The sequence below is a fragment of the Saimiri boliviensis genome, chromosome 7 (genome assembly GCF_048565385.1).
Source record: "Saimiri boliviensis isolate mSaiBol1 chromosome 7, mSaiBol1.pri, whole genome shotgun sequence".
Taxonomy (NCBI): Eukaryota; Metazoa; Chordata; class Mammalia; order Primates; family Cebidae; genus Saimiri; species Saimiri boliviensis.
In genome coordinates this window covers 39,109,594-39,137,190 of record NC_133455.1, presented here as the reverse complement: position 1 = coordinate 39,137,190, position 27,597 = coordinate 39,109,594, and the positions used below count along the sequence as shown (strand labels likewise).

At 39.1% G+C, this 27,597-nt stretch overlaps 1 protein-coding gene across 12 annotated transcripts in view; it reads left to right on the top strand.

Moving 5' to 3' along the window:
• Positions 1–27,597, top strand: part of CRADD (CARD and death domain containing adaptor protein) — a 189,560-nt gene that overhangs the window by 37,583 nt on the left and 124,380 nt on the right. Inside the window, exon 3 of one of the 12 annotated variants that reach the window (XM_074402428.1) lies at positions 20,817–21,248. The exons of 10 other annotated variants lie outside the window; for them this stretch is intronic. In XM_074402428.1, the coding sequence (XP_074258529.1) occupies positions 20,817–20,911 (95 nt within the window). In that variant the 3' untranslated portion in view covers positions 20,912–21,248. Of the gene's footprint in view, positions 1–9,052; positions 21,249–27,597 lie in introns of those variants that run through there. One more of the 12 variants, XM_074402427.1, reaches the window with a different exon arrangement.

Here is a 27,597-nt window from a genome sequence, read left to right as displayed (position 1 = left end):
GAGGAATGTGGGTGTAAAAACTGTAGACTAGGAACTTTATGCTACTTGTGGGCAGAGTTCTAGAATGGATTATTAAAAGGATGGTTTGGGAATGCTTAGAACTGTGTTGTTTAGTGGGAAAGTGGGGCACCCTTAGAGAAAAGAGGCCTGGAGAAATGAACTGATTTTTTTTTTTTCAGGTGACAACTGAGTTTGGTGGGAGAATTGAGAATAAAGACTTTCTGTCTCCAGACCAGTGCTCTCTTTGCTCCAGTAGTAGGGTTTTCAATCTGGGACCACAGAGCTGCTCAAATTCAAGTGAAATAGATTTTGTGGGTGTGTGTGTCTTTATATTGAAGATCAGTTTTTTAAAAAGCCACTTTTGAAAATAGTTTCTCAGTTGGGGGTACATTGGCCTCTGGGAGTTCAAGGACATAGTCTTAGGAGCCCATGAGATTGAGTTCTCCTTCCCACCACTTTAAAGAGGTCTGTGCAGTAACTCTAGGTTCAGAAACTTGGCATCATGATATTTTACCAGTTTATCTGATTAACTGAATGCTGTCTATCGTTGCTCAGCAAAAAACAGTGTTATGTTCTTCTGTCAGACCTGTGCCGTTCAATGTGGTAGCGCCCAGCCGTATGTGGCCATTGAGCAGTGAAAATGTGTCTCCTCTAAGTTCATTATAGACTAACATGTAATACAGTCATCTCTAGTGTCTAAGGGGTATTGGTACCAGGACCCCCTTTGCATACCAGCCATGGATGCTCAAGTTCCTCATATAAAAATGGCATAGTATTTTCATATAATCTACATACAGCCTCCTGTATACTTTAAATCATCTCTGGATAATTTATAATACCTAGTATAATGTAAATGCTATGGAAATAGTTGTTATACTATTTGTTTTTTTTAAACTATTTTTTTCATGGTTGTATTGTCATTTAAAAAATATTTTCAAGTTTGGTTGAGTCTTCAGATACAGAAGCTGTGGCTATGGAGGGCTGTTGGTATCATACACATTAGATTTCACAGACTTAGTATGAAAAAGAATGTAAATATCCCATTATTTATTTTGAGTATTTGTTGAAATGATAATATTTTTAGATATATTGGGTTACATTACAAATATTATTAAAATTAATTTCACCTGGCTTTTCCTTTTTAAAATGTGGCCATTAGACAATTTAAAATTATTATGTGACTAGCATTCATTAGAAGTTGACGCCTCTCTTAAGAGGAAAGGCTGAAGAAATTGGTGGATGTCACTGTGCAGACGAGGTGACATGACAGCTGTCTTCAACTCTTTGGATGGCTCTCATTCATAAAAGAGATTCTCTCTGTTCTGTGTTTCTCAAATGGTAGAATGAAGAATAGAAAAAGGAAGTTAATGTAAGATAGACCTTTCTAAACTAGTTGTTCAAAGATGATAATAGGCTCCTTCTAGAGATAATGAATTCCTTGTCACTGTACATAATTCAAGCGGAGGCTAAATAGCTGCCTAATGAGGTTGTTTAGAGGGAGATCAGGTGGTTAAAAGTAATGCCTTTCCGATCCTGAGAATTTGTGACTCGATGAATTTGGGCAAAGGGCTGATTTTACAGCTACATGAAATCAATGGATTCTATGGGTAGGAGAAGAAAGCAGTTTATTTCACTCCCTGTTCTTTTCCTCTAAACTTTCACATGAGTATTTTCCAGCGAAGGAGCTTTGCATTCTTGGTTACAGAAAGATGTTGCATTGTCTAATCCCAGGGAATCTGGTGAACAGTGTCTCAGTTAGGAATGTGCTCGACAACAAGTAAACAAGCAAACGAAAATGACAATGGCAAATAAGCAGAGATTTATTTTAATCCTATAACAAGAACTCTGGAGGTCAGCTGCTTCTGGCATTGATTCACTGGCTCAAAGGCATCCAAGCAAGTGTCTCTGCATTCCCAGCCTTCCTTTTCCTCCTGCTAGCAAGACAGGCACAGCTACCAACAGGAAGAGTCGGGAAAGGGGCTTCCCCAGCTGCGTTTGTCGCTTTTCTCTGGAAAAGCGGTAGTCTTTCCAGAAATCCCCAACACAGTTCCTCTTCTGAATCATTGGCCAGAATTGTCTCATGGCCACTCCTCGCTGCAAGGGAGGATGCAAAATGAATGTTCTTCTAGACTCCAAGATTGAGACAGGACAGGAGGAGGAGGCTGGGAATGGGATTTGTGTCAGCCACAAGAACAGGGTCTGCCACAGATAGTTTTAGGCGTGACTGAGGGCCCCACTCCTAAGTCAAACATCAGTTGCTTAGGAGTTGAGACATCATCCAGTATTCTTTTCTTATTTTAAAAAATTCTTTCACTAAGTAGTTTTAGCTGCCATTGATAATGGTGGCCTCGGTTGAATTTTATTAAACAATTCTTTCTTTTTAGAGAGGAGAAAACTGAGGACCCAAGAAGTTCATGCCTTTGATTTCTATTTTAATTACTCACAGGGTAAGAGTAGGAGGAGTTCTTGCTTTGCCCTTTCTATCTCCCTGACTTCATTAGCAAAGAAGAGCATATTGGTTTTATTTTTCATTATCTGAAAATGATATGTACGTAATAGTAGCTATTTGTCGCAAGAGTACTTCACAAGAACATTGCTAAACAAATACAAGTGGTAAGAGTTCTGAACAGGCATTTATTATAGAGAAAACTGCTTGTGATGAGAAATATGAAAGAATTGAGACAGTGGGCCTCTACCATAGAGAAGGTAAGAAACTAGTTGGGTAAAATTTAGTGTTAGAATTTTTTGTCAAAAAGATATTTTTGGGAGGCTAAGGGAAGAGGATTGCTTGAGCCCAGGCGTTCGAGACCAGCATGGGTGACATAGCAAGATCTCATATCTATAAAAATAAATAAATAAAAATTTACAAAGTATTTTTTTCACCTTTAACATTAATGACAAATGTCTACACCTATATTTAATGGAAGTATATGTAAATTGGTGGTATAAACAGATTTTTTCCAACTTCTTTTTACTTGTAATCTCTGTAGCTGTAACATATTTCCACCAGCCTCTTGGGAGTTTCTTAAATCCTTTTTCTCCATTTTCTTTGGTCTATGGTAAAGAAGTAATCTGAAGTAGAAAAAAATTATTGAGGCCGGGTGCAGTGGCTCACACTTGTAATCCCAGCACTTTGGGAGGCCAAGGCAGGCAGATCACTTTTTGGTCAGGACTTTGGGACCAGCTTGGCCAACATGGTGAAATACAAAAATTAGCTAGGCATAGTAGCAGATGCCTGTAATCCAAACTACTCAGGAGGCTGAGGCATGAGAATCACCTGAACCTGGGAGGCGGAGGTTGCAGTGAGCCGAGAACAACGGAAGAAGACTCTGTCTCAAAAAAAAAAAAAAAAAAAGAAAAAAATTACTTAAATGAGCTAATTTTTGAAGATGGTCTTACAAAGTTTATTTATTTTTTATTAATACACTTTATTTTTTAGAGCAGTTTTAAGTTCCCAGCAATACTGAGTAGAAAGTTTGAAGAGTTGCTATATACTCTTCCCCTACAGATGCACAGCTCCCCCACTACATAGCTCCCAGGAGAGGTGTGACATTTTTTATCATTGATGAAATTATATTGACACATCATTATTACCCAAAGTCCATAGTTTACCTTAGGGTTCATTCTTGATATTGCACATTCTCTGGGGTGGGACAAATATATAACAACATGTATCCATATTTATAGTGTCATACAGAGTATTTTCACGGCCCTCTGTGAAGAAATTCTCTGTGCTCTTCACTATTCATCCCTCCTTCTGTGCAACCCCTGGAAACTGCTGCTTGTTTTACTATTACCGTAGTTTTGCCATTCTAGACTATTTTATAGTTGGATCATGTAGTGTGCAGCCTTTGCAGATTGACCTCTTTTACTTGGTAATATGCACTGACGTTTCCCCCATGTTTTTTTTATGACTTAATAAGTCATTTCCTTGTAGTGCTGACTAATATCCCATTGTCTGGATATCACCGTTTATTTATCCATTCATCTATTGAAGGATATCTTGAATGCTCCACGTTTTGGCAATTATAAATAAAGCTGTTATAAACATCTGTGTGCAGGTTCCAGTGTGGACATACATTTTCAGTTCATTTAGGTCAATACCAAGGAGCATGATTGCTGGATCATATTTTAAGAATATATTTAGTTTTGTGAGGCATTACCAAACTGTCTTCCAAAGTGGCTATACTGTTTTGTGTTCCTACCAGCAATGTATGAGAGTTCCTATTGCATCACACCTTACCAGCATTTGGTGTTGTCAGAGTTTTGGATTGTGACCATCTAATAGGTGTGTAATCGTATCTCATTGCGTTTTAATTTATATTTCCTTAGTGATATATGATGTGAAACGTTTTTTTTAAATACATACTTGCCATCTGTATGTCTCGTATTTCCACTATACATATGTTAAACCTTGTAGAGTAGTCCCACAGTTCTTGCATAATCTGTTTTTCAGTCTTTGTTCTCTTTGCTCATCAGTTTTGGAGGTTTCTATTGATACATCCTTAAGCTCAGATGTTCTCTCCTTAACCTTGTCCAGTCTCCTAAGAAGCCCACCGAAGACATTCTTCATTTCTGTTACAGTGTTTTTGATCCTTAACATTTTGTTTTCTTACGATTTCTCTTTGGTTACATTGCCTGTGTGTCCCGGCATGCTGACTATCTATTTGAGCCCTTAACAAGTTAACCGTTGTTGCTTTAAATTCCCAGTCTGATAATTCCAACATCTTTGTCATGTCTGTTTCTGATGCTTGGTCTGTCTCTTCAAACTATGTTATTTTGCCTTTTAATATGCCTTGTAATTTTTTTCTTGATAGCTGGGCATGAATATGGGGTAAAAGTCGGCTCTTACGCAGGCCTTTAGTAATGTAGTGATAGATGTGTGAGAGGAGTGGGAGTGAAACCATTTTTGCAAAAATTGCGGCAGGGAGAAAAATCTGACATAGGAAAATTATGGCAGTGAAAGAAATCTAACCTATCTCCATGTTGCTTCTCCCCTCTCAGCTGCTCCTGTTCATTCCTAGGGATAGGCCAAGCAATATGATAAATATGAGAGGAATTTACTTTATAGTTAATTTTGAATCAAAGATGATAACAGTCCCTTCCTGAGGAAAACCCCCTCTTTGCTTGGGGATGAGACTACCTTTGTAAAGCTAAAAAATTAGCCACAAGATTAGAAATTATGGCTCAGGAGTCATGCAGCCAGAGGCCACAAGATTCCTAAACTTCCCAGTTGCTTCTATAGATAACATCACTATTGTAAAACCTAAGATTGGTGTTTGAGGTGTTTTTCTGAGTCTGCATTCTGATGAACCAACCAGCTGGTGCCACCCAGACTGGTAAACTGGCTCATCTGGTCTTTTGGCCCCCCACCCAGGAACTGACTCAGTACAAGAAGACAAACTTCCATTCCCTGTGATTTCAACCCAACCAGTGAGCATTCCCTATTCCCTACCCTGCTGCCTGCCAAATTATCCCTGAAGAACCATAGCCGCTGGATTTTTGGAGAGGCTGATTTGAGTAATAATAAGCTCCTGTCCTCTTGCTTAGCTGCCTGTGAGTTTATTAAACTCTTTCTCTATTGCAAAAACCTCTTGTTCTAAGTGCATCGGCTTTGCTGGGCAGTGGGAAAGATGAAACCGTCTGGTGAATACAGAAGTGTTCTCTTGTCCTATGAGTAGGTCTCAGTCTTTTAGTGAGCCTGTGCCTCTGGGCTATGAACCTCACAGTGTTTCCCAGGTTTTATTTCCTCTTAGGTGGGAGAGGGTCACTAGGCTCGGTTGGAATTATGTATTTCTGTTCATCACATGGAAGGCTCGAGTGGGCTAGAACTGAGAATTGCTCTTCCCCCAGGCCAGTTAGGCTCTGGTAAAAATCTGCTGTTCCCTGAGGCTCTGGTTAGATAGCTTCTCCTGAGGACAGGCCTTGTTCAGAAGACCCCAGTACTCTGGCATATTTCAAAATGGTTCCTTTTCCTCCTCCTCCTGCTGGAAGGGGATTTTTGTTGGGGAAGTGTCTGCTCCAGGCCAGGCACAGTGGCTCAGGCTTGTAATCCCAGCACTTTGGGAGGTCAGGTTGGATGGATTGTTTGAGCCCATGAGTTCGAGACCAGCCTGGACAACATGGAGAAACCTGGTTTCTCCTAAAAATACAAAAACTAACTGGGTGTGGTGGTGAATGCCTATAGTCCCAGCTAGTAGTCAGGAGGCTGAGTGGGAGGATCCCTTGAACCTAGGAGGTCGAGGTTGAGGCTGCAGAGAGCCCTGATCGCGCCAGTGCACTCTAGCTTGGGTGACAGAGCCAGACTCTGCCTCAAAAAAAAAAAGTTTCTGTTCTAGTATGTTGTGTTTCTGTGTGTCTAACTGTCTGCTGCTTCAATTTAGGAGGCATCAGTTTACCTGTGATATCACTTTGTAAGAACTAAGAAGACTTGCTGATTTTTCAGTTTGTTCAGCCTTTTTACTTGTTAGGATGATGCGGCGACTTTTTAGCTCCTTAAATATAGAACTGGAAACCAGAAGCCTCTTGACCTTTCATTTTTTTGCCTTTGGAAAAACTCAGGTGGTTAATAATTCTCTTTTAAAGTGCTGTTTGGAAATTCTGTTATGCAAAGACACAATGTAGATGATTTTTATTCCCAATAAATGATAAGGCACACTGGATATAATTGTCACTGTCTTGCGTTTTTTTAGCATAGTTTTAGATGTTTTATTTTGCCACAAAGGAATTTTGAGCAGATGTAAAGAACAGACTTATTATTTTTTATGTTCATCTCTCTGTTAATTATCTTTCACTTACAATACTCCCTTTGCTTTTCCTTTTTAACTGGTGGTCCAATATGGGTATCAGTGGAACAATATATGTCATATATATATATATATATATATATATATATATATATTTTATTGTACTTTAGGTTGTGGGGTACATGTGCAGATCATGCAGGATTGTTGCATAGGTACATAGATGGCAATGTGGTTTGCTGCCTCCATCCTCCTGTCACCTATAACTGGCATTTCTCCCATGTTATCCCTCCCCAACCTCCCTACCCCCCAGCTCTTCCTCCCCTAGTCCCCAACAACAGACCCCAGTGTATGATGTTCCCCTCCCTGTGTCCATATGTTCTCATTGTTCAACACCCGCCTATGAGTGAGAACATGTGGTGTTTGATTTTCTGTTGTCGGTTTGCTAAGAATGATGGTTTCCAGATTCATCCATGTCCCTACAAAGGACACTAACTCATCGTCTTTTATTGCTTCATAGTATTCCGTGGTGTATATGTGCCACATTTTTCTTGTCCAGTCTATCATCAATGGGCATTTGGGTTGGTTCCAGGTCTTTGCTATTGTAAACAGTGCCGCAATGAACATATGTATGCAGGTGTCTTTATAATAGAATCATTTATACTTTGGATGTATACCCAATAATGGGATTGCTGGGTCAAATGGAATTTCTATTTCTAGATCCTTGAGGAATTGCCACACTGTCTTCCACAGTGGTTGAACTAATTTACACTCCCACCAACAGTGTAAAAGTATTCCTGTTTCTCTACATCCTCTGCAGCATCTGTTGTCTCCAGATTTTTACATGATCGCCATTCTAACTGGTGTGAGATGGTATCTCAGTGTGGTTTTGATTTGCATTTCTCTAATGACCAGTGATGATGAGCATTTTTTCATATGTTTCTTGGCCTCATACATGTCTTCTTTTGAAGACATCAGAATCTACAAAGAACTAAAGCAGATTTACAAGAAAAACGAACAAACCCATTCAAAAGTGGGCGAAGGACATGAACAATATATGTCTTAAGAATAAAGCGATTTTAAACCACCATAACTAGTAGCAGCATTAAGCTGAGTTCTGTTTCCCAATTGTCACCAACTGTGGTATCTACTCCCTAGATATGCAGATGCATGGTCTCAAACTGTTCTCTTTTGAAGAAAAAAAATTTTTTTAAAGTAGAATTTGAACCAAATGCCATGACTGTCTTTATTGCCTTGAGAGGCTCTCATTCCACCCAATCCTGCCCCACTCCTCTCACCCCAATTTCCTTGTGAACTGCTTTGGGAAATGCTGCTGGTGGTGGTGTGATGATATTTGTAAGCACGAAAATAAAAAGCCGGCAATATGTAAGAGATTCAGATTTTGCTGAAGTGGAGAATTTAACTTGTGGAGTATTGTAATGCAGAATTTTATGCACTGTTAATGGAAAGGATTTGCTATATAGCTACAGGCCCATTGTAGGTTGAGAAGCCGGGAACATTTATTTTACTATTGACTGTGTAGAGAATTTGAATAGGAAAGTAGGTGGGTATAGAGTGCCTCTCTGTCCCATTCATTGTTAGGCTTTATATATATCTTTCTCTCTTAATCCTCAAAACTCCCTTCCTATAAGGTAGTTTTTATTTATTTTATTTATTTTCCCCAATTTGCAGATAAGGAAGCTCAGACAGATGAACTTTTCCAAGGTCTCAAAGCTAGTTTATCTTGGAACTGTATTCAAACCCAGGGCTGACTTCAAGACCCATGATTCTTCTACTAAATTAACCTGAATGCTTGTGAAGTCTGTGGCTCTAATTGTTTCTGTGGCTAATTAATGTTCATGAACTGGTAAAGAGTAAATAGTTTTTAGTTTTCTTTTTTTTTTTTTTTTGAGACAGAGTTTCACTTTTGTCACCCAGGTTGGAGTGCAAGGTGCAATCTTGACTCACTGCAACCTCTGCCTCCTGGATTCAAGCGATTCTCCTGTCTCAGCCTCCCGAGTAGCTGGGATTACAGACACCTACCACCATACCCGGCTAATTTTTGTATTTTGAGAAGAGACAGGGTTTCACCATATGGGCCAGGCTGGTCTAGAATTCCGGACCTTAGGTGATCTGCCCACCTTGGCCTCCCAAAGTGCTGAGATTCCAGGTGTGAGCCACTGAGCCCCGCCAGTAGTTTGGTTTTTTAAAATAACTCCCTCAACTTTGTTAGGTCTGTTTATTTGGGAGTGTGTATTTGTTTGGGGCCATAAATGTATTTTTACATTTCCCTATTTTATTTTTCTCAGGTCTTGCTTTTGATATTAGAGAAGGAAGCTTTACCAGGAGCACTCCAGTTGGAGGCGTACATCTCTTTATCAGGCAAGGAATCTTATCCACATAAATACAGACATTATATTTATTTATAAATACAATGATACTGAAGTATAAAGAACCACAATTTATTATTTTTTTCCTCCCTCCTCCCCAGCTGTGAAGCTTACCAGGTAGAATTCTGGCTTTGGTACTAGGAAAGGACAGGTGGCAACTTTGTGAATTGTGGCATTTGAGATTAGACTGCTATTCAAGATGGTGTACTACAGCACACTAGTTAACAGAAGGGAATAGCACTGTTGTCAAAGGCACAGGAAGGTCTCTTTTAACTGAAAGAGCACTCTTTGGCATTTGGCCATCTTGGTTTCACGATAACATGACGAAGCAGGAACCTTGAAATTGCTCCTCTTTCTATTCCATTCCTGGATAATTACCATCTATACTCAGATTTCGAAAGGTCCTTTTATTTTGTGATTGCATCTTTCAGCAACAACTCTTATTATCCTGTTATGCAATTTGCCTTATTTATGTTGCTCAGGTGGGAAAAGGTTCAACCTCCACAATTGAAAAGATCGCCCTGATTGAGCATTTTATGGTGCTTTTGCTTGTTTTGCTGATGAGCAAACAGCGTTCAAGACAGGTGAATTTTTTCCAGATGTGCATTCGAATAATTGGACAGATCCCTGCGGTCTCTTCAGTAATAACACAAGTGATTGCTTATTCTCACCTTCTTCCTCCATGCATGGCTTCCTGTGGTCACAATGCAAAGGGCCATGTAGTTGCAGGATGACTCCACAGTTAATATTGAGCTCACAAGGAGTAAATAGCTCATCCAAGCTGGGAATCTCTGACCTTCATTAGGTCTGCTTATTTGGGTACCAGAACCTGTCACTATCCAGGAGACACACAGCAGATCAGCCTTCATTTGCTTTGTGGCCATTTTAGGCATGAAATAGAACCATTTTCTCTCAGAACATGGTGTCCCTGTGTAGTAATAAGTGATAGCACTTTATGGGCTTGAAGGAGTCTAGAGCCAGGCCGGTTAGCAACTGAAGCTGTAATGACTCAGCTGGAAGCCGACAGCCTTTTCCTGAAGTGATGTGAGTAGAGGTCAGTAAGGGAAATGTGGCTCAGTGACCCGCAGTGCTCAGTGCTCAGTTCAGTGACAGGCAGCTGGGAGAGCCGAGCCACGGAGAGGCCAGCAAGCCAGAGGGATTTGCTGCCATGCTGTGACATGGAAGGCAGGGTCCACTCAGCTCTGTATTGATGGCGTTCTTAAGTCTGAAGGAATTAATGCAGTTTCTGGATGTGCCTCTTCATCACTACACCTATTCAAGGAGGAACCTGGGACCCACCCCACGAGTCAGCTTTATAGAAGTTTTTCGTGACAATACTCTGTACTCCTGAAGGTAGACTGTGTTTTTCTCCTGTACTCTCCTCTAACACAGAACTTGTGATACTCTATGTGACCTGTTTATCTGCCCTCTGGACTGTGAACCCTTGAGAACAGAAATATTTGTCTTATCACTCTTTGAATTCTCAGTGCCGGCATTCCACCCTTCCAAGGAAAAAATTATAGCAGCTATCTATAATTGATAATCAGAATTAATGAAATATGGTAGCACAGGTATGAATAGAGTTGAAATTATCAGAGTGAATAAAATACATAGGAATAAACTTAATAGAAATTGGGCAAGACCTTTATGAAGGACACTTCCAAAATTAATTATGGCACATAAAAGAACACTTGAATGAATAGAGTTACATGTTCATTGGTGAGAAGAGTCAATGTAGTAAATATGTCAATATCACTTTTTGTCCATATTAACCTAAAATTTAATACAATTCCAGCATAGGTTGTAATGTTATTTTTATTCTATGGAATTTGATAAAATATAGTAAAGTTCAGAAAAACTTTTTGTGTATATTAACCTAAAATTTAATAAAATTCCAGCATAAGTTGTATTGTTATTTTTCTTCTATGGAATTTAGTAAAATATAGTAAAGTTCTGAAAAACATTGCCTGAGACCAGTGAAACATGAAAAAGAGGAGAAAATTTTATCTCATCAAGTATTAAAACATAAAGTATAATAAATATAAACAAAATGGTAGACAAACTAAGAAATTAGGAGCCGGGATAATCTGGATACCCAAACTTGACAAAGGCATCATAAGAAACAAATGCAGATTTAAGCATAGATGCAAAAATCATTAACAATATATTAACAAATGGAATCCAGCAAAACAGAAAAAGGATAATATATCATTACCTAATGGGGTTTATCCTGGAAATGCAAGATTGGTTTAGCATTTGAAAATCAATGTAATTTATTCTATTAATGGAAAAAAGAGAAAAGAGAATAGCATAGCTACAACAGGAAGTTTAGAAGCAGGCTTGAGTATACATGGAAGCCTAGTACAGGTTCACAGTCCTTTCTTTATCTGAAATGTTTGGGGCCAGTTATATTTCAAAATTAGGGTTTTTGACAGTATCTCATAATCAAATTCATGTAAATCTCCACAGTAGAAGAGATTAATGACACTAAATGGGACAGTAAAGACCAGAAATAGCCTCACATTAGCTCAGGTCAACTTTTGCCACCAAATGAATTTAAGTTCCAAACTGCAAAAAACAAAAGACTCTTTTTTTAGAGCTTTATGATTTCTGAATTTCAGGTTAGGAATTGTCCACTCCTTAATGTCAGGGTGGCTCATCAAGTCAGTGATGAGAAGATTTATAAAAGGCATTGGGAATATATACTAGTCATTTCGTGGAAAGAAACGATAAAGTTAAATTCTTCCTTAATAGCAATATTGTTTATGTTTCAAGATTTTATGTTAAAAAACTAAAGAATCTATAAAAGCGCAAAATATATACTAAATATTTATAATCTTGTGGTAGTGGATATCTTTGTAAGCATGATACCAGTAGCAGAAACTAAATATATTTTAAAAAGACATCTTAGAGCTGGGCGCAGTGGCTCACACCTGTAATCCCAGCACTTTGGAAGGCCAAGGTGGGCAGATTACCTGACATTGGGAGCTTGAGACTAACCTGACCAACATGGAGAAACCCTGTCTCTACTAAAAATACAAAATTAGCCAGCCGTGGTGGTGCATGCCTGTAATCCCAGGTATAGAGAATTGCTTGAACCTGGGAGGCAGAGGTTGCGGTGAGCCAAGATCGTGCCATTGCACTCCAGCCTAGGCAACAAGAGCACGACTCCATCTCAAAAAAAAAAAAAAAAAAAGATCTTAGATTTAACTAAGCCAAAATTACAAAGAACACCATAAATGAAATTAAAAACTAATGTCAATGTGGAGAAAATGTTGGCTACATATACAGTGGCTAAAGGTTTATTGCCCGTAGTTTATAAAGAGCTCTTATAGATTGATAAACAAGAGATACATTCTCCAGGACAAAACCAGACCAAAGATATGAAAAGGTAATTTGCAAGAGAAGAAATACAAATGGCCACCAGATTCTCCTCTGCTACCATATCACCATCACTACTACTAGCAGCTACTATTTACTGTTCATTGTCTACCAAGCACTGAGCTAGTATCATATTGTGCTTTAGAAAATACTATGAGGCAGGTGCAATTATTTACATTGTGCAATGAGGACAGTCCAATTTAGGGAGCTAAAGCAGCTTGTCCTAGATCATACATTTAGCAGAACTGTTGCTGGGCTGTCTGCCTCCAAAACTCTTGCTCTTCAATATAACACTGACCTACTGCCCCTATATATCAGTATTTGTATAAAAAGAAAATTCAGTGAAAGGAACCAGAAGTTGCCATTTGTTTTGCCTATCAGATTGGAAGCAATTGAAAACGAATATTCATAGCCAGGGAAGATCAGAGTGTGAAGCCTGTACTCCCACCTATTGCTGATGGCAGTGTCAACTGGTATGGTTTTTCTGGAAGACACTTAAGCAGTATGTATTGAAAACTACATCCTTTGATGTAGTTTTCTATAAAAAAAAGGATAAAAAAAGGTATTTCTACTTTTTTTTTTTTTTTTTTTTTTTTTTTTTAGTAGAGTTTTGCTTTTGTTGCCCAGGCTGGAGTGCAATGGCGTGATCTTGGCTCAACGCAGCCTCTGCCTCCCAGGTTCGAGCGATTTTCCTGCTTCAGCCTCCCAAGTAGCTGGGATTACAGGCATGTACCACCATGCCCAGCTAATTTTGTATTTTTAGTAAAGACAGAGTTTCTCCATGTTGGTCAGGCTGGTCTTGAACTCCCAGCGTCAGGTGATCTGCCCGCTTCCACCTCCCAAAGTGCTGAAATTACAGATATGAGCCACCGTGCCTGGCCCAGTGTTTCTACTAATAATTCGTCTGAAAGGACTGCTTTGATAAGTGCTTATATGTACAAGGAATTCATTCCAGTATTGTTTATAAAAGTAAAAGGTTGAAAGAAACTTGTCCATCAGTGAAAGATTGATTAAATGAGTCATGAGAGAATTGAAGGTGTAGAGCTATGTTTATTATTTAAACATTGACCCTCGTTACTTTTTTTTTTTTTTTTTAATGGAGTCTCGTCCTGTCACTGAGGCTGGAGTGCAGTGGCACAGCCTTGGCTCGCTGCAACCTCTGCTTCCCGGGTTCAAGCAGTTCTCCCACCTCAGCCTCCCAAGTAGCTAGAATTACAAGTGGGCACTACCACACCTGGCTGATTTCTATATTTTTAGTTGAGATGGGGTTTCACCATGTTGGCCAGGCTGGTCTCGAACTCCTGACCTCTCAACTGATCTGCTCGCCTTGGCCTCCAAAGTGCTGGGATTATAGGTGTGAGCCACCACACCTGGCCGAACCTCATTTACTATTGTATTGGATGGAAAAACAAAACAAAAATAAAACAAAGCATGTTGCAAAACGGTTCTGTGGTGCAACTGTATATTTGAAATACTCCAAATCATATACATATATGCCAACAAAAAAGTCTGGGGAGGCTGTGAAACTCAGTTCTTAGAGTGGTATAATTATTAGTGTTTTATTTTTTTCTTCATGTTTTTCTGCACTATTTATTGATTTATTTTTGCAATATGCATATACTCTAGTTGAAAAAATATTTAAAAATACATACTGTAATTTTCTCAGACTGATAGAACATCTCCATTTGAACATGAAGCACAGAACTTGAGGATGTGCGTCCGACTCTGTATATTTACTTTGCTTTCATTAGGGAGTATTTAGGTACTTCCTGTACTTATATTTTACTTTTTGAAAGTTGACACAGGCATGAACTCACATATACCTTATTTCCCACGGTACTCCAAGAATTGCTAGACTTGTATTTCACCGACTGTGTTTAAAGTAATAGTTTGCCGGCCACTTGGTTTGCATATCCGGTCAGCGTGAAAGTTATGTGAGAATTCTGCTCTGTAGATACAAGAAGTCCTCTTTGCCCAATCAGTAGATCAAGAAGGTAAACACCTTCTTAATTACAAATGAAGTTTTAAAAAGTTGGCTTAACAAATATAGCTATAAATTTGCTTAACAGATATAGCTGTATAGCTTAACAAATATAGCTAAGGAGACCTACCTCAGGATTCTCATGGTTTAGAAAAGAATTATTTCTAATAGGGAGACAATCATGTTGGGTGGGTCTTAAAATGCTTGAGATAATCTTCAAAATATATTGTGAAACAGTGAAGTCTAGTATTTTATTTATATGACATGAGCAATTTGCCCAGTGACTTTGAACATTATCCTGAGCATCAAAGAACATAATTTAATAAGAATTGTGGACTAAGTAACTTTAGTGTACATTTTCATAGCATCTCTAAAGATTTGGATGCAGTTATGAGTTCCATTTGATTGAACTGGTAGTTTTCGAAACAGATTTTTAAATTACCTACCCAGTGAAAAAGGAAAACACTTGTATTGAAAACCCTGGTTGTAGATCATTCTAAAGGCCACTTGGGACAGCAGAATAAGGCAACAATCTCAGAGAAAATGGTTGGTAATGGGCTTTAAGAGATGGTGTCTTAATGCAGTGGTTATTTTGAATTATCTTTAAAATGGTTTATTGACCCTGTTCTTCTGTTTTGACATTCTCTTTTGAGGCATACAAGTTATACCGCTGGTATTTGAATAGCGGAACTCTTGTGTACCAGTTAAGAGGGTGCATTTTAGAGTCAGACAGACCTGGGTTAAAATCCAGGCTCTACCTCTTAGTTGTTTTTTGAGATCTGGCAAGTCACTGCAGTCTCTCTAAGATTTAGTTTCTTCATTTCAAAAGTACAGACCTGACAGAGTTATTGAGAGGATTATATGAAATAATTTTTGTAAAGAGCACAACAGTACCTGGCACATATTAAATGTTCCAAGAACATTTTAAGGCTTTTAATATTTTTCCTCTTCTCTTTTTAAAACAGTGGTTGCTTTTTTTTAATCACAAGTAGTCCAATTTTTTTAGATTTTCGTAATAATATGTAGTAATGGAAAGAATGCACACTATGTTGTCTGATAGACCCAGATTTGAAGTATTAAGAAAAACAGCGTGAAATCGTGCTGTCCTTAACAGCCTCCTAACTATGGGCAAATCATTCTGCTCTGTGCCTCAATTTTCTTCCCCAAGAAATGGAGTCAGAATGCTGACCTTATTGGAGGTTGTAAGGATTTGAAGTGATGACAGGCTAAGTGTCAAACTCTATGCCTGCAGGGAAGTTAGTATTCAGTGAATGGTTACTATCATTATTGTTATAAAGCTAATAAATATCAAAGAACATCTTAAGCTTTTTAATGTTTTTCCTCTTCTCTTTAATTGTAATTCTTTAAGAAATTGGGTACACATAGCTAACACTGTGCAATATAAGAAAAATTTTAATAAGTTATGTAAAAATGTATCATAATACTACATTTGGTAAACACAGAATAAGAATTTGTAGGTAGGGATTATATGAGTAGAGAATGATGTGTACTTAGGCCTGGCTTTGGGGTGCTTGTCAGAGAGGAGTGTATGCGGAAGAAGAAGCAGGAAAAGGCAGTGTTTCATTTCTCAATACCTTCTCACCAGCCACAGCGAAGAGGTGATGTCATGGGCTTCTGATGCTGTGCTTGCCCCCATCACCCAGCCATCTGGAATAGCTGCTGGAGGTGCCCAGTGTGCCAGCACTGAAGGAAGGCCTGGCTGCTTGGCAGGCATTGGTGATGCTGTGACATCGAGTTCTGGGGAGGCTGCCCGCCCAGGTGGACTGCCACATGCTGTATGTCTTGCTTTGTATTTGCACAGTGTGGTGCTTGATGTGATTCATTCATCCGTTCATTCATCCTTTTTTTTTTTTGAGACAAGGTCTCACTCTGTCACCCAAGCTAGAATGCAGTGGTGATCAAGGCCCACTGCAGCTTCAACTTCCCAGGCTCAATCGATCCTATACTGCACCGCAGCCTCCTGAGAAGCTGTGACTACAGGCGTGCGTAACCACACCTGCTAATTTTTTATATTTTTGTAGAGACAGGGTTTCACCATGTTGCCCAAGGCTGGTCTCAAACTCCCGGGCTCAGGCTATCTGCCTGCCTCAGCCTCCTAACATGCTCGGATGACAGGCATGAGCTACCGGCCTGGCCTGTTTGTTTATTTTTCCCCTTCCTCTCCTTCCCTTTTGTTTTTATTTTTTCTTTCTTTTTTCCCTTCCTCTCTTCCTCCCTCACTTTCTTTCATCCAGCCATCTATCTGTTCATCAGTCCATCTATCTGTCCATCCATCCCATCCATCCATCCATCCATTCATCCTTCCATCTTCTAGGTCCTAGGTATAGTAGTGAACAAAATAGTCAAAACCCCTTCCCTCAAGAAGCTTACATTTTAGAGATTCAAAACATTTTCAAATGTGTTGTTTCATTTGCTTTTGAAAAAAAGTATATGAATTTTGAATTTTTTAGTATTTTCATTTGCTAGATGAGGAAACAAAAATATTTTGAGATTAAATGACCTACCCAGGATAATAGTGTTATGAATAAAACCCACTATTTTAAATTTTCGAACCCTTTTATCTATAACACTTTTTGTATTCTAAACAAGTTTTTAATCAATGAAACATGTTTTCATGCTGTTTTTCTTAATATTTTAATCACAGATAGCCAAGGGAATTTTAAAGAACATTAAATGCGCTCAACTGAGCTGCTTTAACCTTTCAACATGTTCCCGCTGCTCTTAGAATGAGATTTGAAATCCAGAACGTCACTGCATCATGGGGCCAGTACTTCCTTCTCTTCCCAGCTCTGTCTCCAGACCCTGTCCCTCGTGTTGCCTGTCGTCTGCAAATGCTAGCCTTCTTTCCTGACCTCAGAGGCATTCCTGACCTCAGCTTCAGCCCTTTTCATATACTGTTCCCTCAGCTTGTAATCCTCCTCTCTGTTCCCCTTCTTGTCCCTCCTCACCCTATCTATCTTCGCCAAGCTAATCCCACTCAACTCATAGATCTCAGCTTTCATGCCACTTCTTAGGGAGAGGCCTTCCTCATCCCCCTGCCAAGGTCAGGTCCCTGTACCATGGTGCTTTCTCATGGCACCCTGTGGTTTTCCTTCATGACTCACCTATCACAATCCAGGGTTTTGTTGACTGCCTGCCTCTTGTCCTGAAAAGGTTAGAGGGTAAGCTCCATGGGGCAGAACGCTATTATATCTTTTTCACCACTGTTTCCCTTGGTAGCACTGGGCCCCCTATAGGCCCTCCAAAATATGCAAATAAATGAATGAATGAACACCCTGACAGCATGGAAACCCAGAGCAGCACAAGTGAGTTCAAATGCTGTGGTTAATTCCATCTCACTTCCCTCTAGGATGCGATTTTAGCAGTGCAGGCAGCTTACGAAATGGTGCAGGTTTCTTGTGCTTTACTCAGGTTTAAATAAAGAGAAAGTGTTAAGATATGGAAAGTTTGCAAAGTGGCAGCAGAAAGTGGCAAGGGGTGGGGACCCAAATACAGAGCCTAGGGAAAATAGAATAAACCAACTTGTTTGTTTTTAATGTCTCTTTTCCACTAGACTGTGAGCAAGTTGAAGTCAGGTACCAGAACTTACTTATGTTTATATTCTCAAAGAAAACTGTAGTGCCTAGTTCATAGTAGCTATGGAATAAATGTTGAATGAATGAATGAATGATATACCTCTTACCTTTGAAGCTGAGTTCTTGTGTTCTTCATGCTGATATCAGAAACAGGAACAGTTAGTCGGGTACAGTAGCTCATGCCTGTAATCCCAGCCCTTTGGGAGACCAAGGCAGGAAGATCACTTGAAGCCAGGAATTTGAGACCAGCCTGAGTGACAAAGTGAGACCCCATCTCTACAAAAAGGGAAAAAAAAAAAGAGAAATTGGAACAGTATTATTTATAGAAAAAATACTAGGTCTAAAACCAGAGAGACCTAGGTTAAAACTGTATTTAAAATGAGAATAATTATTTTTACCAAGTGGAGTTGTTGGGAGGGTGGTATACATATAGATGGTGTACATAAAGTGCATAGCAAGCCGGGTGTGGTGGCCCATGCCTGTATTTCCATCTACTGGGAGGCTGAGGTAGGAGGATCCCTTGAAGCCGGGAGGCAGAGTTTGCAGTGAGCTGAGATTGCATCACTGGACTCCAGCCTGGGTGACGGAGGGAGACTGTCTCAAAAAAAAAAGTGCATAGCAGGAATCAGGCACATCTGACAGCTCCTCAGAACATTTAAGCTCCCCTTTTTTGTCTAAACTTTCCCTTTGGTACAGTTTTAGAAAGACTTTTGGGGAGCATGACATAAATCATTAAAAAAGAGAGAGACTCAAAGCAGAATTGTGGCAATTGAACTATGACTTGTATTTATCAAAGCAAGCATGATGCTGGGATGCTTAAATAGCAGTACAGTACATTGCAAAGGAACTGGGGAATAATGTTCCTATTATTCTTGTCCATGGTGAGCCTATTACTAGAAAAGAGTTGACCACATTGATTTCTAAAGTCTTTACATTCAAAACTGTCTGTGCTGGCCACCATCATTTATGTTTTTCCATCTCTACTTAAAAACATCAACTAGCCCCAACTTTTCCTCGAGTTATTTCTTTTATTAGATTTATTCTGTTCTCCGCAATAAAATCTGTCTTCTATTCCTATCCATGCCGGTTCAAATAGTTACAATGGGTGGATATAGGGTGTGTTGGTAAATACACTGAGTTCATTGAGCTCCACATTGATGTCCCTTAGGATGCGGCTAGGGATAGGCTAAGTATTTTCTAGTCTTTCAGCTCCTACCCCGGTCTAATTATGATATAGAGACCAGAGAAGCGTCACGCGTTTTTCTTTCTCCTCTGAATGTAGAGCAAGAGCAAATGATTTCAGATGATAGCACGAGACGTTGGATCAACCACCAGGATTTATGTGAGTCTTGTACTAGGCCCATTACAGTTAAAAGCTCTAAGTCATTTCATGGCCACATCAGTTTAGTTCTCTTTTATAGCACTTATTATGTGATACAAAATACGCAAGGCACTGGAGATACAAAAACAATTAGTTGCTCAAGGAACTTTAACTTAACTAGGGATCACAGACATAGGAGCAAACATGAGGCTGTCTGGTGAGACCACATAGATACATGTGCAAGGGGCAGAGCAGGTAATGATGACTACTGGTCTGGGGCAGTTGAGGGAAGGTAGCATATGCTGCCTAATGAAGAATAAATTAGAGCTTGCTGTGTGAACAGGGTTGTAGAGGAAATAGTACATGGAAAAACGGGGAAATGTGGACCCATATATTTTGTGCAGGGATGTCCAAGTACTTAGGTATTGCTATGTTGCAAGTATGAAGGCTTTTTTGAGATCAGACAATCCCAAGGTAGGTTATGGACTCTCTTTGGCATCCCCAAAATAAAAATAAAGCATTCACATCTGCTGAAGATAGCTTGAATGGTATTTTTGCTAAAGGCAGAGTCATATACTGTATGTGCCAGATAAAAGTCAATGCCTATTATAGAAGCATTGAGCTTACATTAATTGATTTAAAAGAAAGGATTCAAGCTTTGCACTTTACTAATCTGCATCCAGGGAACTAATCTGGTATGTGTTAATCTGGTATGTGTTATTTTCAAGTCATCCGGCTAAAGCAGTCTGTTGTATGGAACCTCTGCCCCCTCTTAGTCAAACAAATGCCATCATAAAAAGCAGTGCAAATTAAGTGTCACCTTTTCTCAATGGGATGGGGTGGTTTCTTTTGGAGCAGAAGTAGCTTCCGGAGAATCAATATAGTAGCCAGAAGGAAAATGGAGGGTGGCCTTAACCTTGTCCACTCCGGGCTGCCTGGGAGTGAAATGGCACCTTGGATATTGCACTCCTTTCAATTGTCCATGCTGCCTGTTTCACAGCCTTCCTGGGCCAGGAAGCTGGATAGTCAGTTTATAAGAGCAGGACTGTTGTGCTAGCAATTGCATGCTTTTTATGAAACAGGGAATGTTGTTTAGGGAATCTGGGCAGCTGGAACCTGCCACATTGGCAATTTGGACTGAGGAAGAATTTCAGGGCGATAAAATAAAGCTCATTATATAAATTCGTTTGGGTATTTAGGAGGCCGAGAAGGGCGGGGATGAGAGTATTCCAAAGGCAACTAGGAGAGTTTCGTAAACAGCTCCCTCTCTGTTCGTTTTTACTGTAAGTGTTGAATTGAGCTAGGAGGATCACATGCCTGTTTTGCAAAGGGCAGTCATGTTCTGCTGTTTCTTAGCTGTTTTGTCAGTTGGAACAAAACAACAGTGCTGCTCATTTTTTGCAGGGTTAGAGGAAAAAGGAAGGGCTGGCCGAAGAACGGGGTGGGGAGCTGGAGAAGAGAAGGGCCAAAAGTTTCAGACTGTGGGGATGAGGACCTGAAGGAGGCCCATGAGACCTCAGGCATGGGCCCTGGAACTCTGCCTTTTTGAAGCCTGTTGACAATCTCACCCTAATTTAACCTTTTGTGGAATTATTCCATGAGATGCAGTTACCAACGTCAGGCTTCCTAGAAAATTGAGCCTACCCACTCTGTTATGAAGTCTACCCGGAAGAGCTGGCAGAGTGGGCCCCCTCATTAGAACTGCAGCAACACTAACCGAAGCAAAGCCCTCTCGGAAGAAACAAACTCATTCCTCACACCTGCCTCACCCCACTCCTACCGCCAACCCCTGTGCAACACGCCAGCCCTCAATAAAAACTAAAACTGATGTCATTGCAACCTTTGCTTATTCGTTTTTGTGCATAAAGTGTCAACCTCCTGTTTTATTCTCATAAATAATGGAAATCTTACTCCATTCCAGAAAATTATAAAAGATAACAGGGACCCAATTCAAACAGAGTAAAAATAATTAGTAAGTCACAAACTGACTAGAAAGAAAAAGAGAAAAGAGAGAGAGGGAAGGAGATAGAAAGAAGGAAAGAGAGAGAGAGAGAGAGAAATGAGGAAAGGAAGGAAGAAAGTGAAAGAAGAAAATCTTGTTGGTGTTAAAATGTGTCTTTAAGGTGTTAAAATGTGTCTGTAAGGGGAAACTATCATTTAGGTTACTAGTGGTTTCTTTCTTTATCATTTTAATTTCCATTAATAAAGTGTGACTTTCAAAGGATACAGAGAGTTCGGGAATAGAGAGTTTTATATTTTTGTTTTTGTTTTTTCCCTTCTCCCAGGAAAATACACAGGTATCTGACTATGTAGAAACACGAGCCCACCTATTCTGACTGACCTTGGCAGTGGCCAGGGGACAGGAGGAAGTGTAGTGCCATAGGAGGGGCGCCAGCCCTGATGAAGGACCTGACTTTCTTTCCTTCTCTCTCCTGCATCCAAATGTTGAGGCGACTGAGCAGTAGTTAGTGTGGCCTCTTCTTCTTTTAAAAAATGTGCACGCTGCTTATTTGCAGTACAGATTTGAGGTTGGTACCTACTAATCTTACCAGGATATATATGTATCAAAAACATATAACATATTATTTAAAAACTAATGTATTATTTAGGTTTTATTAAATTATCCTGTTTTTAGGGTATGCTGATGGGCTAAGTTTGCCTAAACTCCCGAGATTTAGATTCCTACTTATTGGCATTAGAGGATTTCTTTAAAAAAAATAAAAAAGCTATTAAGATTAAATATTATAAAAGTCTTTCTAGGAAAATACAATCAAAAACATCAAGGCTGTCTCCTACAGTTAGTGGTTTCTTTCGTTCTCAGAGCTATGACAATGTCGTTGGATTTCAAGAATTCAAAAAGACAAAAAGAAAACTCATAAATTTGAAATGGGGAAAGGGAAAGATCTTGGAAGTCTTCTGTTTTTACAATAGTCATGCTCATCTTTAAAATAGGAAAAAAGATCATTATTTTTTATTTATCAAGGGAAAAAACCCAGTCTGTACTTTTAAATTAATGCAGAGACTAATATTTTATAGGGAGAACATTAATAATCATTGTAGAGCCCATTATTCACAACTCTGCTCTTGATTTATTGTAAATATGCCTTCCATTTTCCTCCTCATTACCAATCACCTTCTTTATTTTAAGAGGGCTTTCATTAAAACTTTTGAATCATTTATTTTGGAGCACCCAACTTTAGAAGACATTTACTAATTTTTGTAGCATTAAATACAAATGTTTTTATTTTAGAAAACATCATAAACTAAAACTTTACTAGAGAAGTTTGGCTAAAGATACAAAAATATATAGAAGGAAAAATATATTTAAAACTGCACAGTTTTTACAACAGCATGTATGGTATTTGGATTCAGAATTTTAACTAGTAATAATCTCATCTGTTTAGTAATACATTTTAAAATAGAAAAAAAAATCTGCCAAAACAGACCAGTTGTTTACTAGCTGTTTAACTTTTATGAGCTGAAATTAGATAGCGAAGCGGAATAATTAGAACAATTTTTTCTCAACATCTAAATATTTTTCTTTTTCATTAACATTTCAGTAAAGTTTGAAGAAATTCCAAAAATGAGATTCTCATTAACTAAAAGGAATTGTAAGAGTTATAAGCCATCCACGTTTTTCTATGACATTAAGATTTTTCTTCGAAAAACAATTTTGGAGGAGGATTGTCAGATTTGTTAATTTTCCATAATGTGGTTTACCTAAGGTTTTGCTTTTTAATTTAAAAAAAAAATTTTAAAGAAGCTTTCTTAGTGATTTTTGTCATCATTTTTATTTGTTGCCATGGAAATAAGAAATTGGATTCTATTTCTGTGAAAGCCTTATTCTTAACATCAGTGCCTATCTAGAAAATATAGGAGTCACACTTGATCATTCAGAATCATTTTGAAATTCTCTGGTAAGTTTTTAAAAAGCCAGCATTGATTAGTATTATGTGGCTAGTTATATTTATTCTTATTACAGCAACCTAGTTATTGTTTGTATAACTATAGTTTTTTTCTAATAAAAATAAAATGTCTATTTGCAGTATAAAAAGAAGTATGTATATTTGATAATTTTGTTGCAGAAAATACTTAATACCTGTTAAAAGCTGTTTGACTTTCGGTTTTAAAACAGCTGTGTAGTTTGGTGAGTCCTGCAGATTCCAGCTTTCTCTGTGGTCTTCGAGCCAAGTAATTTTTTGCAACATTTTCCTTTGCTTTTTTATAAACACTTAAAAATTGTACTTGCTTTTCCTGAAGGCCAGCCATTGAGTTAGAAAGCACCAAAGGTGTTATGAAATTGCCCTTTATTTTTTCGTACATTTGGGGGGAATGATAGATTTTGTGTATCTCTTGTGAGTTGTTAGAACAGAAACATTTAGGGCTGCTAACTCCTGGAGCTGTATACTTACCTTATTACAGATGTAATGATTTTGTCTGACTGCATTACTTTAAGATGAGTTTTGTTACTTTCATGCTTTGGTAAGGATCTTTAATTTTATTTTTGTTTAGCATATCTTGTTGTAATATACTTCTCCCCCATATCATGCTCCTAAATTTGGGATAGGCATAGAATCATTTTAGGACTGTAGGTTTACTAGACAGCATGGCATATATAAATTAGTGACTAAGGATTAGAGAGTCCCTTCATAAATATGGTCATCATGAAAAAAAGTTAAAATGTCAAAGAAGGTGCTACTCCAGTAAAAACTATTTCCTCTGTAAAATCCTCATACCTCATAGGAAGCTTTGGATCTTGTTCTCAACTACCAAAATTCTTTAAATATGAAAGTTAACATGAAAGTGGAATACACTCTGCGCTGAAAACCCACTGTTCGAGGTGTGTGGTTATTAATCTGGGTTTGAATTTACAAATTATATGGTCTGATTAATTTGTAGATAGGGATGGTGGAGATTAGTTCATGGGCTTTAGAACAAAGAGACTGATAAAAATATTACTCATAGCCTTTCTGCTTGTTTGTGACTCTCTGGAAATGCCATTAGACGGTTCTCATAGATATGGTCAAAATAAGTAGGCATAGAAGTAAAAGACATTTTCTCCCCTGTAAAAGGAGGCGGCTGGCCCGTGCTCTTTCTAGGCTCTTCCCAGAGACAGGAACCTCTGCTTCGGAACCCTTAGTGCTTATTTTGTGCTCGTGTCTCCACTACACGCCAGGATCTTTGTTATCTGATTTGCTAGCCATTGTTATGGAAAGTTTTCTATTGTAATGCAGAAAGCTCAGCCAAGGCTCTTTGCTAATATCAGCAACCCAAAGGCGCTCTTCCACAAACCACCTCAAAAAGAAAAATCCTTTAAAAGATGGCAAACTCTGCTTTGATGTTAGCCCAGAGCCCTAAAAAAGTTCCCGAGCAGCATCTGGCCAAGCAGGGTAATCCAATTTATTTTAATGCAAAGATTTTCCAAGAAGGCAGGAAGCCGTCAAGGGGAAGGCTTTCAGGCATCTGCTGTTTCGTTTCCAGATCCCTTGTGTTAATTTAATGTTTCTAGGGAACCCGGCTCTTTCTTTTTTCTCGGAATCCCTGCTCTAGGAACTGGTGAGTGCGGGGGCGCTGTGCGAGCCGCAGATAAGCCAGCGCTTGGCCGGACACCCGCGGGCTGCGCAGCGGGGCAGGGAGGTGCGCGGCCCTAGCCGCCCTAGAGCGCCGGCTCCTCTGCGGCCCGGGGTTGCCTGGCCCAGAGCGGGGAGGCGGCGCCGACTGCCGGGGGGCGCCTGAAAGACCTGTTTATTTGCCTTTGTCCAATTTGGCCCGAGTGAAAGGTAAATATGGAGCGATCAGCTTGCCGTCACTCAAGCAAACCAGAGAAAGTCAGCTCAATCTCCAGGAAACAAACCCAACCCAAACCTGAGTGAAACGTAAATCTTGCACAAACACACGCTTGCATTTGCTTCTGGGAAGCAACACCGGAGAAATGGGCATTCCTTCCGAGTGCCCGTTGCCTACTGTCAATAAAAATGAGCGATCACAGGTTGCTGGCAATTTCTTGTTGTGTCCTGAGCCGGCCCGCAGATCTTTCTTTGAAGGGGTGAGCTGTCCGGGTAGACTCACGTGTTCGTGGGGCTCCAGATCCTGAACAGGTTGTGCGCTGGGTCCCTCCTCATGGGGTGGGGTGGGGGAGGCGGGCAGGCCGCCCTCCTATTCTCATCTTCCGCCCCACCCAGACCAGAAGGCTCTACAACAAGCTTCACTTTTGAAAAGAACTCTTGTAGAATTAAAAATACATGTCTGCCCTTTAAAATAGTTTCGTTTTAGTATTTAGCATATTTCTGTTTAGAAATTTGTAATACTAATAATTTATGTTGCTACGACAGTTATCTTGCATGCCTAATATTAAATTTAATGAGTTAATGTAGCCTGTAGAATAATAGTAACTTAACTAGTACTCCCGCAATGCCAGTATTCCCTGTGTTACTAAGTTAATAGAATCAGAATTTTGGAGTTTATAGAGTGTAGAGGTTTTTTAAGGCCAATTGTTCTATGGGATTCTAGAAATATTTTTTATAACATTTCTGCTTTTCGAAGCAGCCCATACCATTTCTGGAGAGCTATAATTATTAGGACGTTATTTCTTTTTTCTTTCTTTTTCTTTCCTTTCTTTCTTTTCTTTCTTTCTTTTTTTTTTTTTTTTTTTTTTTTTTTTTTTTTTGTTTGAGACAGGGTCTTGCTGTGTCATCTAGACCGGAATGCAGTGGGGTCATCTCAGTTCATTGCAACTGCCACCTCCTGGGCTTAAGGGATAATCCCACTTCGGCCTCCCCAGTAGCTGGGACCGCAGGCCCTCATCACCGCCTGGGTTAATTTTTGTATTTTTAAGTAGAGACTTGGTTTCTTCGTGTTGCCCAGGCTAGTCTCGATTAGAATGTTATTTCCTGTAGTAAGCCGAATTCCCTGTGTAATGATTGTTACTCCCCCTTAAAGATAACAAAAGCCTAAAATTATTCTTACCCGTATATTTTAGCAAGGGTGGTGCATGCTTAAAAGCCGTGATGAGTGTTCTGTTCTTATATTCAGGGTAACTATAACCACATATTGGGCTCCAGATCCTTGCTGCATGCATCTTCTTTTGAATTGCTTAGAAACAATGCCAGATTTTCCAATTTCAAGGTAATACTTGAAATTATGCAATAAAATGTTATGTTAGCCACATTTTTTAAAATTCCTTTATTTCACACTTATATCCTGTTCTCTGTTATGGTAATTTTGTTTTATTTTTAGTTTCTATGTAATTTATTATACTTTAGCTGAAATCAGTAAAGATAAATGAGTTAAACAGATTCATATGTGCTCATTTTTGGTTCTTTTTTTGCTTTACCCATTGTATTCACTTTCTATTACTGGCATAACAAATTACCACAAATGTAGTGACCATATCCATTTATTTTTCTCATCATTTCTGTGGGTCAGAAGCTTGGCACAGGTTGGCTTTCCTGGCTTCTGTGCCCAGGGCCTTCTCAAGACTGAAGTAAAGAGAACAGCCGGCCTAGTCTTGTACCTGTAGGCCTTCCAGGGGAGAATCCACTTCCAGGCTCATTGGCAGAATTTAGTTCCATGTGTAGTTGTACTGGGGGCCCAGTTTCCTTTCTTGGAGAACACTGACTGCTGGTTGTTATTCCAGGGTCTTCTAGAGGTTGCCCACCTACATCTTCAAAGGCAGCCAGAGTGTGCAGAATTTGCTTCAGATTTCCCTGACTCCCCCTAATTTGTTTCTCTTCTATTTTTAAAGGACAAGTAATTACAGTGGCCCAACTGGATAATCCAGGTTAATCTCTCTAGTCAACTGATTAGTGACCTTAATCACACTCACAGTGTCCCTTTATAGCAGTACCTAGTTAAGTGCATGATTGAATAACTGGGCAATGGGACTTCTGGGGAGAGATTGTTGACATTCTGCTTATCATACCCCTCTGGGTACCACTTTGTTGTGATAGTAACATCATAAACAATCATTTAAAAGAGATTTTAAGCATCATTTAATTTTCAAAATTTTGCAAGGTAAAATTAAAATAAACTCAAGTAGCATCAAATATTACTTACACATAATTTTAGAGGTTTAATAAAAACAATAAACATTCACCATAACTTGTTGTTACTTTTTAAACTCAAACTTTTTCTACCTTGCAAAATCCTCACTGATTTTCTTGTTTTGTTTTTGGCATCAATAATC